The sequence below is a fragment of the Amblyomma mixtum genome, chromosome 6, assembly GCF_055824585.1.
Source record: "Amblyomma mixtum isolate Tamu chromosome 6, ASM5582458v1, whole genome shotgun sequence".
Classification (NCBI taxonomy): domain Eukaryota; kingdom Metazoa; phylum Arthropoda; class Arachnida; order Ixodida; family Ixodidae; genus Amblyomma; species Amblyomma mixtum.
This window is the reverse complement of record NC_143017.1, coordinates 138,705,276-138,718,177: the sequence shown is the minus strand read 5'-3', so window position 1 is coordinate 138,718,177 and position 12,902 is coordinate 138,705,276. Positions and strand designations below refer to the sequence as shown.

General features: G+C 47.0%; 1 protein-coding gene across 1 annotated transcript; it reads right to left on the bottom strand.

The window, feature by feature from the left end:
- Positions 1–3,487: 3,487 nt before the first annotated feature.
- Positions 3,488–4,768, bottom strand: LOC149340575 (uncharacterized). Its single transcript, XM_089551150.1, has one exon. The coding sequence runs from the start codon at positions 4,766–4,768 to the stop codon at positions 3,488–3,490; it is 1,281 nt and encodes a 426-aa protein (XP_089407276.1).
- Between the last annotated feature and the right edge of the window lie 8,134 nt (positions 4,769–12,902).

Below are 12,902 nucleotides of genomic sequence, written 5' to 3'. Positions count from 1 at the left end.
CGTTACTTCAGGTGTACCACAAGGCACAGTGCTTGGACCCTTGCTCTTTCTAATCTACATTAACGATCTTCCCTCTAACGTCAACTCGAACATCCGATTATTTGCCGACGATTGTGTAATCTACCGCCCGACCACCAGCAGAACTGACTCTGACACCCTCCAAACTGATCTAACCCAAATCGAAACTTGGTGCAAGCATTAGCTAATGTCCCTTAATATTACTAAAACATGCATGATTTCTTTTCATCGCAGGCAATCCCATAATCCCTCAAAATATGTTCTTTTCGGTTCTGAAGTATCATCTGTTCTTTCCTGTAAGTATCTTGGCGTCACCTTAACTCATACCCTAACATGGTCTTCGCATATCACGACTATCGCTAACGACGCTAACCGCACCCTTGGCTTCCTACGTCGAAATCTTCGTTTTACTACCCCTTCTATCAAATTATTAGCTTATAAAACATTCGTCCGACCTAAACTAGAATTCGCATCAGCAGTATGGGATCCTCATCAATCTAACCTTTCTATAATCCTTGAAAAAGTTCAAAACCGCGCTATCCGTTTTATTTATTGTGACTACTCTTACTATACTAGCGTGTCCTCTTTAAAATCCAGAGCATCCTTGCCTAACCTTGAAACTAGAAGAAAAATATCTCGACTATGCCTATTCCACAAGTTCTATCATTCACCTTTAGGGTCATCTATCATATCAACAGCTCATCGTCCTTCTAGCCGCAACAACCACATCAAGACCGTATACCTACCCGCTGCAAGAACTACATCTCATTTCCGTTCTTTTTTTGTCACATCATCTCGGGACTGGAACGATCTGCCGTCGGAAGCCGTACTCATCGTCAACTGCATCGACTTCAAGAAAACGATTGAGGCCATCCTTATGTAATCAGTCATCTTTATGTATCCTGTAATCTTTATGTATCCTGATCTTTATGTACTCTGTAATCTTTATATAATCTGCATGTAATCTGCCCATCCCTCATGTAATGCCCCACAACCGGGGCCTTTGAGGTAATAAATAAATAAATAAATAAATAAATAAATAAATAAATAAATAAATAAATAAATAAATAAATAAATTAATTAATTAATGGGGTACTAACACAGTGCTAAAGTTGCTTTCTTTCTTTCAGCCTTGCTGCATACTTAATCTTTGTTTTTTCTCCGCAGGCTTTACAGTGATGGGGCAGATGTGAACCAGTGCCATTTTGTAAATCCCGATTATGTTCTGCTAATCGGTCTGTTGTACATGCACCAACTAGCCCCTCAACAAGTATTACTCGGTTTGTGACATGTTTAAAACGGCCAGTTAACTGAAAACATCTCCTCTGTAATGAGCCAGGACCTCGGTTAATTTTCGTGCGGTGTTTTGAGATTTTTGCACTGAACAACCATATTCTCTAGAATGGTAGTTTCGGGTAGAAATCGAGCTTAACACTAGTTTTAAACGATCTGTTCGGGGTTTCGCTCGGAAGCGAAGATTCCTAATAGTAATGTACACAAGGTGCGATCAGGTTGCATAAGATTTGTAGAAGCCATATAGTTGGCTTAGAACAGAAGCCATTGTTTGTCTTGTAAGTTACAGCTGTTCTAACGTATACATTATAAGCACTCAACTGACACTGCATCTTGTCTCCCTGAATCTTTCCTAGTACATGCCGAATCTCGCCGCTTTTACTCAAGTCTAAAAGGAAAATCTGATACCGATAACTGTGGCTTGACTATCATTCAATGTGCACAGTCGTGTTACCTATACTTTTGATCAAACAAAACCAGTTTTCAAGAAACAGCACTGGCTGGTTGAACAACGATCATCACAAAATCAGATCAAGGCACAAGGGTAAAAAGACCAGCACGAGCTCAAGGTAAATCAACAAAAAAAAAAAAGCCAAAAGTGGGATGCGCTTGGGAAGCATGCAGCAGCCGGCTTGTTCAGGGCTCTTCAATCGATTTGTTCGAGGAGAGCCTGAAGTGGGCACGCGCCCTAAGTTGCTTCCTTCGTAAAAAGAGGACGCCGGAAGTTCGCGAGGGACAACGTCGCCGGTTTGCAGAGGCTTCTACAGTGATCCACCGGCGCAGGCGTTTTTCCTTCCGCTTTGGAATCACATTGGCGGGGCCGTAAGAGCAGAGCGCACCGTCCTCGGAGGACGCTTCAGCGAGTGCCTTGCGGGGGACGCCGGCCAAAACAAGTTGAAAGGAGCCCCTCTCTCGCGGAAGCGAGCCGGTCAGTTCTGGAAACTCAATAAGGCGTCTCCCTGACGAAGCTGTGTATATAGCGAAGAAAGATCCGAGCGTTTGTTTCAATGGGGTCATATACGTATATGAACTCACTCGCTTGTGTGTCTCGCCAGAACCTGAGACTGTTTTATGGACCTTTGAGGTAATAGTGACCGGAAAAAAAAAAGCTCGCTATGCGTTGTCATGGCTACCTCTGGACTGTTTTCGACTTTTGTTGGCAAACAGAGAAGAAAGCTGCAGCACCGTCTTTATAATGCGGCTTGACGTTAATTAACCATTCGATGATTTTCCATCGTATGGTATGGTATGGTATGGTATGGTATGGTATGGTATGGTATGGTATGGTATGGTATGGTATGGTACGATACGATACGATACGATACGGTACGGTACGGTACGGTACGGTATGGTACGGTATGGTATGGTATGGTATGGTATGGTACGGTACGGTACGGTACGGTACGGTACGGTATGGTATGGTATGGTATGGTATTACATTGCATGCTGTGGTGCGGTATGCTAAGGTGTAGTATGACGTGATACGCGCGGTTTAAACGTCCTGAAGTTGCATGCTGAGGTCATGTTGAGCTCTCAAAGGAATTGAAAGGGATATATAGTTATCTAAATTCAACGAGTGGCATTGACGAGTTCATTGCAACTGCGATGTAGAAGCAGCCCTGTGCGAAGTAACAGTGCTTAAAGACACGATGATTCAGTTGAAGCGTTATTCCTACGAGGTGATTAAAATGTGCTGCCGTTCTAGTCTACATGTCATTTATAGGGATATTTCATATAGAACTCTGTGTTCTAGTCATACAAGAGGCACGATTTGCTTTTATTGATGTTCACTGACACAACAGCACTTTTAGTTCCCCAGATTCAGTAGACAAGCACATTAACTATTTGGTCTTCGTCGCATTCACCGAATTCTAACTCAAATAATAGATATCAGCGGTCATGTTGGTAATTTATTCCTTGAGTCGCGTAATCGCGTTTAGTTCATTACGAAAAAAAAAACAGAAACCAGTCATTGAAGAGTCAAAACCAGAGTTCGGAAGATTAAGATCAATGTTTCTATCATTTTCGGGTATACGTAAAGAGGACAATAAACGAAATTAAGTTAAGGTCTAAGAATTTAAGGTCTAAGAAGCGGCAAATCAGCGGCTGCAAGTTCAGGAAACTGCGCCCCTGCAGTGCCGATCAAACTCGAAATAGTAATGAAATTGGGCGCATACTAATGGGGCATCAACAGCCCAACAACAAAGCCCACGATGTTGCCACCAATCCACACGTGGGGCAATGCAAAATAAAGCAAATCGACTTCCAGAACAGCACCGACGATGCAAGGCAACGGCAGTCTGAGCGCCAAGAACAAGTATCTGTCCTGCAGGTGCGGTACTCTGTAGAGCCCTTTCATGCCCATAATCGACGCTGCCAATGTCGGGACACACTTGCGCTTCATCTCATTCGGGGCCCCACCGCCGGCCTCGTCGCTGTCCGGTAGCACGTAGTTAATAGCCACGCAGAAGGCCAGGTTCGTGGCGAATACCAGGACGGCCATCTCGGACAGGAAGCGAACGGAGCCCACTCTTCTTTCGATGTGGTAACCGAGGCCCAGCACGGAGATCACGGTGTAGATCAGGTGCCAGGGACCCGTACAGTGCAGCGCTGGCAGAAACAGGAGGCGCCACTGTCGCTCATCGATGACGGGAGAACAGGTCAGGCAGGAGCCGCTCGCGTCCTTCGTCCAGTGCTCAGGCAACAGATCACCGTGCACTGCCAGCAAGGCCAACAACAGCACAATCGAACCGTACGGGATCCCCTCCTGCTGTAGCGCGAGCATGGAGTCCTTCACCAGAACTCGCCAGGCGACTGAGAAGGTGGGTTTGATGACGTAGACGTAGGCTAGGCCCGCTAGGACTCCGGCGAGGTGACCGAGAAACGATATGTCGGAGGAGACCAGCTGGATGAGCAGGGGTTCGGCCCAGACGAAGAAACCCGAGGGCAGAGTGACCTCGTAACCGAATACGCGCCGGCTTTGACCGGGGTAGTCGTGGTTGTTCAGCACCTTGAGAGCGAAGATAACGCCTGAGAATCCGACGCCGCAGTAGTAGTAGAATGAGCCGTCGACGACCGTACCGAGGACGCAGTTCATTACGACCAGTACGGCGCCGCAGAGCGCAGTGAAGAAGGAGACGATGAAGGTGAACCGCACGCTGCCGACTTTGTCTTCCAGAATCATTCCTTTCCAAATTAAGCTCACCATGTTGTAGTAAAGGTGTAGGCTGTCGGCGTGTTCAATCGCGCCGTAAAAGATGCGCCACCACTCTCTTTTGAAGAGTACAGTCTCGACACTGATGCATACTTCGGAAGGATCCGACCAGGGCAATTCGAACAGCCGCAGGAAAACACAGGCCTGCGCGGTGACGATCATGAACGTCGCGGGAGGTATGGCATCTAGGCCTACCTTCAGCAGTACGTGATGTAAAAGCAGCAACAACCCAGCTGTGTCCATTCTTCGGTTTCGCCATATAGCGAGCGCGGAAATGCACAGGCCTGGTACAACGACTTGAAAAACTTCCGTAATTTACAGTTTAGCCTATTTGCGCATCGAGAGTGGCTGCCTACTGACTATAAGATAGATCGAAGGCCTGGACACATCCTCTTCTTCATCGTCTTGGAGAATTGAATAGTGTAACCATGCATGCGCAAAGGAAAATCCGAAGAGGTCGAAGTTGTTGACGGCATCACGCACTAGTCCACTAGGGGACTAGTGGAAGGACACTAGTCTAGATCTGACCTTAGGCAAGAATCTAAGAGGTGCACCCTTGGAGAATTTGAAATAAACTTGCGGAGCGATCACTTTATCCTGCAGACCACGATGGAGTGCAACAAGAGCATCAGGAAGAGGGAGACAGCGAGAATTACAAATTGGAATAAAGTCAGGGAGTGAATGAGCGGAAAAGAGGGGCACAGCATTGAGGATTATGAAGAATGGGCGAAAAACGCGTTTGGGGGACGTGGAAACTGACACCAAAAAGATTAAGACATTGGAGTACTTTTGGGAAATTTACTCGCCTTTATTGCAATTTTGGGAAAGAGGTCTTACAAAGAGGTAGAGAAGACAGAAGTAAACAGATAAAGAAAAGAATAGCAGAACTCGCAGGACACGCGGAGAAGTATACCTCAAATTTTGCCAAGGCTAACTGCACAATCCCTGCGACTCATTCAATGGCAAACTTAACCCCAAGATAACCTGGTTCATATTGAGATGCCTGATGGACTCAGGAAAGGGCAAACCGGAGCAGAAAGCAAATCTGCTAAAAGCCATACACAAATTGAAGGGGAGTGAAAGGGAGCGCATTGCAGAACGTAACAGGAGATACATACGATCGGAGGGTGTCGGTCCGGAAATGGCAGACTACACGGGCAAACAGAACGAGGAAATGGACAAGGAGATCACAGCCTCGGAAGTACGAGCCGCACTCGTGGACACGAGGAGGGATACTTGCACTTGGGGGAGATCGGGCAACTACCAAAATGCTAACACTTCCTCTTGCAGTGTGCCCCTACTTTCAAGTCTCGTGTGCACTGACTTGACTTTTCTGTAATTGAGCCTAACTCTTCGGCTCGATAGAAACTCTCTTATATACTTATACGTACTTACACCACAATTGCATTACGTAAATTTTTGAGTGTGATGAAATGTTCGATATTATCAAAGGCACCTTCGAGGTCTAATGCTGGAATTGCCTTGTCTGATAACCTCTAAGCTTGTTGATGATTTCTTCTTTTAGCTTTTGCCTTGAGGCAAAAGGTTTTCTCCGAACACAAACATCGTGCTTGAGAAGAGGCCGTCGTTATGTAAATGTCTGTAAATTCATTCATATACTTCTTTTTCCATCGACTTTCCGGCACACGGCGTTAGCGATACTGGCCTCATATTCTCGATACTGATCTCTTGGTTTTGGAATGAACAGAACTTCTGCGTGTTCCATTTCTCTAGGATTGTTCCTTTCGATCAACATTTATTAAAGCAGTTCGTGATAGCCTCTAACGACTGGTCGTCCAAGTTAGCTAGCTAACTTGGACGACCAGTCGCTAGAGCCTATTGCAATTGCAAGAGGAAATAGCAATCGAATACTCTATATCAAATCAGTCAACTTCAGCTACGTATACGAGGTCTGTTAGAAAAGTATCCGACTTCATTTTTTTTTTTTTTGCGAACACCTGATGGATATGGAAAAAGAGCGCTTGCATCAGCTGACCTTGAACCTTCGTGCGCATGCACGAATTTTTTCCCGCCTACCGACAGCGTCAGTCGCTGGGACGCAGCGTTTGAGTGAGGCAGTGCGCAGCGCTCTCGGCGTTTTTTTATTGCAAAGAAAAATGGCGGAGCGATAGGAGCAGCGCTACTGCATCAAATTTTGCCAGAAACTGGGCGTCAGCCAAGTGTTAACCATTCGGAATATTCAGACGGCTTTGGTGACGATGCTATGAGCAGCATACAGATTAAGCAGTGGTACAACTGGTTTAAAGACGGCCGCAGAACCACGCTCCGGTCGGCCATCAACATGCCGAAATGACCAGGTCATGGTCGGAGTGAACGCTGTGGTGATGCGGGACCGTCGTGTGACTAACCGAGAAATTGCGGAAGAGGTGGACATCAGTAATTTTTTTGCACATTCCATTATCACCGAAGATTTGGCCATGGAAAGAGTTGCGGCGAAATTCGTAACGAAGGTGCCCCTGGTGGAGAAAAAGCAGCTTCGTGTTGAAGTATAGGACATGTTGGATTCCACAAACAATGATCCCAACTTCATCAACACCATAATCACTGGTGACGAGTCTTGGGTGTACGGGTACAAACCGGAAACCAAATCCCAGTCGTCACAGTGGAAGCATTCCACGTCACCAAGACCAAATAAGGCCCGCCAAGTGCGCAACAATGTCAAAGTGATGCTGACTGCTTTCTGCTTTTTTTGACTCCCACTGTGTGGCACACCACGAGTACGCACCCACAGGATCAAACAATGACCAAAGAGTACTACAGGGATGTCCCCCGCTGCCTACGTGGTGCTGTGCGGCGCAAGAGACCGGAGTTGAGGTCAACAGGAAATTGGCGCATCCATCACGACAATGCTCCTGCACATTCCTCGCGCTTGATTCAGACTTTTTTGGTGAAAAACCAGACTCCTGTAGTTCAACAGGCTTCTTACTCTCTTGATATGGCCCCCTGCGACTTCTGGCTGTTTCCCAAAATCAAGAGGCCATTGAAAGGACCGCGATTTCAGAAAGAGAGGGAATTATGGCTGCAAAGACAGCTGAGCTAAACTCCATTCCGAAAAGGACCTTTTCGGAATACTTACAACAATGCCAGCATCGCTGGGAGAAGTGTTTGCAGTCCCAAGAAGACTACTTCGAAGGTGATTAGGTTTCCAATGCTCCAGTTATGCCATTTTTTTTTTCTTCAGCAAAAGGTCGGATACTTTTCTAACAGACCTTGTATGTTCTCAAATTCGTACGATCCGCATTGCGCCTTCTGAGCTGTAGGCTCCAGATTAATTGACCACGTGAGGCTGCTTCACGTATGCATAGAAATCGCAGAGCTAACACGCGAGCCTTTTTTTTCCCATTTCATGACGTTCAGGTCAACTGCCTTACATGCTAGCGTGACAACACACTTGCTAGGCACGTGATTGACTGTGGCATCATGATTATCGATCGACGCCACTGGTTGGGGGGTGGTATTCTCCTCCGAGCGGCATTGGCAACTTCGTTCTTGAGTTGCCTCGGACTGCAGTCCTAATAATCTGCGCCTATATCGAACGTTCTTGTTTTAACGCGATAACGTTAAAGCTTCCGTTCTGCCGTAAATCTGGCGTCGGCGTCGTCGGCGTCGTTTGCGTTGTGAACGAAAAATCTCCGGAGCAGCAACCTATAGGTGGGCCGCCTATGGGTCACGTGACCTTGTGGCGTCATCACAACCTGCCTACCGGATTGTGAGCAAACTGACCACGGTGGCAGATGGCGGCAAAATTAATGATTGGTCTTGAACGGTCCCTCGGGGAGATTAATCTTGGTTGCACAAACCCCACCGATGGCAGCACCTGCCATCGCAGTGCAGTGGCGCATCGCTTAACCGCTGCACCAATGCGACAGGAGTGGTATGAGGACTCCCAGGGATCTGTGAATGTAAAGTCGAGAAGGACCAATTCCGCATATACGGCCATTAACCAATTAAAGCTACCGCGTCATATCCTCAAGCGCTGTGTTTGTCTCTTTCTTAGCCCCGTCCTTCGTGCTCTGTGCCTTCAGTTTGAGCGGAGCTTAAGTGTCACCTCCATTTTTTTTTTCTCAAATCATCGTTGACCCATCGAAAAAAATGCAGCAACCACGTCCTTGGGACCACTTAATCTTGAGTCTTCATGCTCATTGACAAGCATCATCATCATCATTTGAACTTCGTCCACTACAGAAGAAAGGCCTTTCCCATTAATTGACAAGTAGGCAGTTTTCTTAAACATAGAGGTAAGACTGAGTTGGTGCATGATCAGGCCATCGATATACGTACTAATATTTGTGTAACCAGACAAACGTGTGCATCTAATGCTAAGCACTGCTTCGTCAATTTGTATAGGAGCGTTTCTCTCGGTTTTGTAGTGAATAAAAATAAACGCTCAGGTATATTCCAAGAGTATAGAGGGGTGCAACCGGAGCATGCACTGGCTTCAAATGTGGGCACGGTAGTGGTGGTGAACTTACCGACGCTTGTTCTTGTTTTCCCTTTTCGTGTGGTTATGGTTGCAATAATTCATTGCTTAAAAAAACCGTAACAATGAAAACAGGTCGGGTGCTGATCGCGGAAGCCGCTGCATATACCTCGAGCCCCTCTCTCATACGCAGCCACCAGAAACAAACGGATAGGTAGAATGATAGGTAGTGCGAAAATAGAGATGGGAGAGGCGGGGAAATAGGGGAGTGAAATATGCAGGGTGTTTCACCTAAGACTTGACACAATTTTTGAAAATAGGATTTTTATGTTAGGACAGCGCTTTTTTCGGCATAGCATTGTCAGCGGTGTAGAACATCAGAGTGCAGCTAAGAAGTGAAAACTAGCAGGTTGGTTAACCAATATTTAATAGTTAACTTTTTGGCTATTGCTATTTGGCTCTGCAATTATTCAGAGGCGCGTAGCCCACCGTAATTGATATCCATATCAGTTTTTAGAATTTCGAAAACGCCGTTTCCCTCGCCGCTGTGGCCCAACAAATTTCGGCAACATATCACCAGAATGCATGCGCATCCGAGAAGCTTGCGGGCAAAGCAACCTCTCCAGTGCACGTAACTAATCGAGATAGCCAATATTTGTAGGGCCACAGAGCCTAGCGTAACCATATTTTCGAAATTCTAGAAACTGATGCGGGTATTACATACGGTGGGATACACGCTTGTCAGTAATTAAAGAGCAGAACAGTAATATCGAAAAGTTAACAATGGAATATTAGTAAACCAGCTTGCTAGTTAGTACGCCCTAGCTGTATTCTGACGTATTACACCACTGACAATACTAGGATGGAAAAAGCGCTCTTCTAACTCAAAAAGTCTGTTTATAAAAATTGTGTAAAGTCTTAGGTGAAACAACTTGTATACAACTACGCAAAAATATTTACAAATAGTTAAAACATTATAACACCGGTGTAAGCGCGCACAAGGTGTTCCGCAGTCGCTTCGCTGCTGTAAGCGTGAGTCCATCGCACCGAAGCTGAAATAATACACTATGTACATACGTGACCCACTTTCGTGTCGTGCCCCCTCATGTTTTTCATGCAGTGGCTCACGGTTTTGGAGCAGCCTGGGTCGGGCGCCCGAAAGCTGTATAGTGTTCATGGTCAGCCCACGCTGGAGTGCCCCATCACAGTTCGGCGTTACTGTAGCTTGCTATAGGAGCAGCCAGAGAGCATAAATCTAGGCTACTCGAGGAAAGTGCTCAAACTCACAAGAGCCCTTTCCCGCTGCCCCGCGGCCACAGCAGCATCGTAATATCGCCTGAGATCACAAAGGCCTCCTGCGTCTCGCGACATGGCCGGAAGAAAGCGGCGGTGTGGAGGAGCAGCTCGTGATCGAGCGCTAGACCGAGCCGCACTCAGTTTACGCACCGCTGGGAGCAAGACCGAGGCGCAGCCGCTGCAGTCTACACGCAGCCGACGCGCAACCGAATTAGCATGAGTTGAGATTCCCTCTCTCTGGATCTCGTAGAGGGAAATTGCTGTTGAAGATGATTGTTGTAGGATTCTTGACGTCTTGCAGATTCGAATTGCTCAATCACATTGCAAGAGGACACTTCTGGAGAGGTTAACTTTTCATAACAATTAAAAGCACAAAGGAAGATACAAGCAAGGAGAAAACATATTTACACTTGACTGGCTCACGAGTAGTTCTACGTGACAAAACCAGCCCTCGGTCCTGCCGAAACAGCTGGTTTTAAACCCTATGTCCCCGCCCTCGGTGGGGAGAATAACCAATCAGGTACTGCACAAACATCCACCCAATAACTTATTGGGGAGAGGAAAACACCACCAATCAACAATCGGGGAAAGAAGGTAACTCATCGCGACACCGTACACATACACTTTCTACCATCACGATTTGAGAATTACGCTTTCCTGCTGCGAGCTTCGCGAACACTCACTTTCCCAACGTTCGGTTGCCCCAAGTTCAAGGAAAGCCACTTCAACCCATCTGTTCCTCATCGTCGCTCCTCATGCCTGCAGCTAGCGTGGCAATATCCTGTTGACCGCGCTTCAAGCTCTCAAAGCCGCTGCAGACATGGCACAAAAGCCACGCACTGTGACGCGGGTCCGCCATGCCGTAAACACGTGCACACAGGATGCGACCTAACGACTCCGTCCATGAGAGGAGTTTGACCTTTCCCGTAACGGCGCCTCCCGTATCCCGCTGAGTTGAGCTCACCCCTTTCTCGGCGGTTGTGCGGAGGGCCCAAGAGAAAGAACGTAATGGGCATTCCACTAACGCGACCGGATGCGGCAAACGATGTACAGCACCGCGAACTTCACTGCATGGATCGTCGCTATAGAAAAAAAAGTGTAGGTTACCACCACAGGCCTATCCTCCAGCTTGTTAGGAACGTCGCTTCAAAGATTTGATTGGGTAGTAGCCAGAAACCTAAACTTTAGCGGCTTGAGAAAAATCAACGCGAGCATGAACACAGCAAAATAACTAGCTTAGTAACGAAACTAACTTTTTACATTAACAGTTGGCTTCGATTTCATTTTCACTAAAACAAATCACCCAGCTTTAGTTATCGTACCATATTTTGTGTGTTGTTTAGCAGGGCTTTCATTTGACGAGAACTTGTTTTTCAGGAATTTCGCATTTATTTTTGTATCATTGGGGGCTGCATAAAGAGTACAAAAATACCAGAGACAAAATCACTATCAGCTCACATTCCTTGATCTTAAAAACATCCACGTTAATTAAATTAAGTCAAATTACCAACTTTACCAAAGTATTTTTGTACTCATCTAAAAGTCTTATCTGCGAAATGGAAGGAAAAGCACCGAAGGCGTTCATTATAATCTCGCTCAATCTACTTTCTTTACTTGGCTTTAAGGCGCGACAATACTAGCCTACAGACACAAACCATTGAACACAGAAGCAAGCACATTATGAAACGTTACATTATCAGTCGACGACTTCATGAATGCACTCCTCATTATTTGCAACGAATTCAAATGTTTCTTTCCGAAATTCCTCCTCGGCTTCGATATCATTACAAGCGACCCGACAAGAAAGCTTAACAACCTCGTTTAACTTCAAGAAAAAGGGCGGACAAGGTAACAATACTTTTCTGCCGACGCTGCCGAAATCAGACATGAAAGAACGGCCGTTTCCACTCAAAGGATTCCGACACAATGCGCGCGTTTTGCCGGCAAAATTGAGTGGAAGAGCCGGAGGGAAGGAGATGGAGGAGGAGAAGAAAGGGAGGACGCAACGACAAGAGCAGGCAGAAACGAGGGGTGAGGAGACCCATCCACTCGCTAAAACCCGAATCGAAACGCCAGAAAATCAGATTAACCCGCGCTTTCCCTCTTTCTCTTTGCCATCTTGCCGCGAAAAAAAATAGGGAGAAGAGAGGGAGAGAGTTAAAAGAAAACCTCCGTCGTCGCCGGTAAGGAAGAGGGCTTCGGGAAAGCTTTTTGCCGGTTCATTTCTGCAGCCCGCTCTTTCCCTCTTCTCCCTACACTTACATATAACCCCCTTCTCCACCTCTTCCCTGGGGTGCCTCTCTCGTCAGAGGTTATGGAAGCGCAGAAAAGACGCCGCCGCCGTCAGATCAGAGAAGGAGGCGGAGCTTGCGCGGCACAAGCACCGCCTCCGCTGCTAAGCCCCCATTGGCCGGGAGAGAGGGGAGAGAGCAGCATCCCGGAGCGCCGCGTTGGCTCTGTCCCCATTAGGGAGCCTGGAGAGCGCTTTTCTCCCTGTGCTGAGGGGGGGGGGGGGGGGGGGGGCGAAGATAATAAAGATAACACCACCGCCCGAGTGCAAGCGTGCGTGCGCGCGCCTGCTCGCTCGCTCGCTCGCCCCTTCCAACGGAAAACGTGTTGAAAACAGTCGAACGCGCTGCC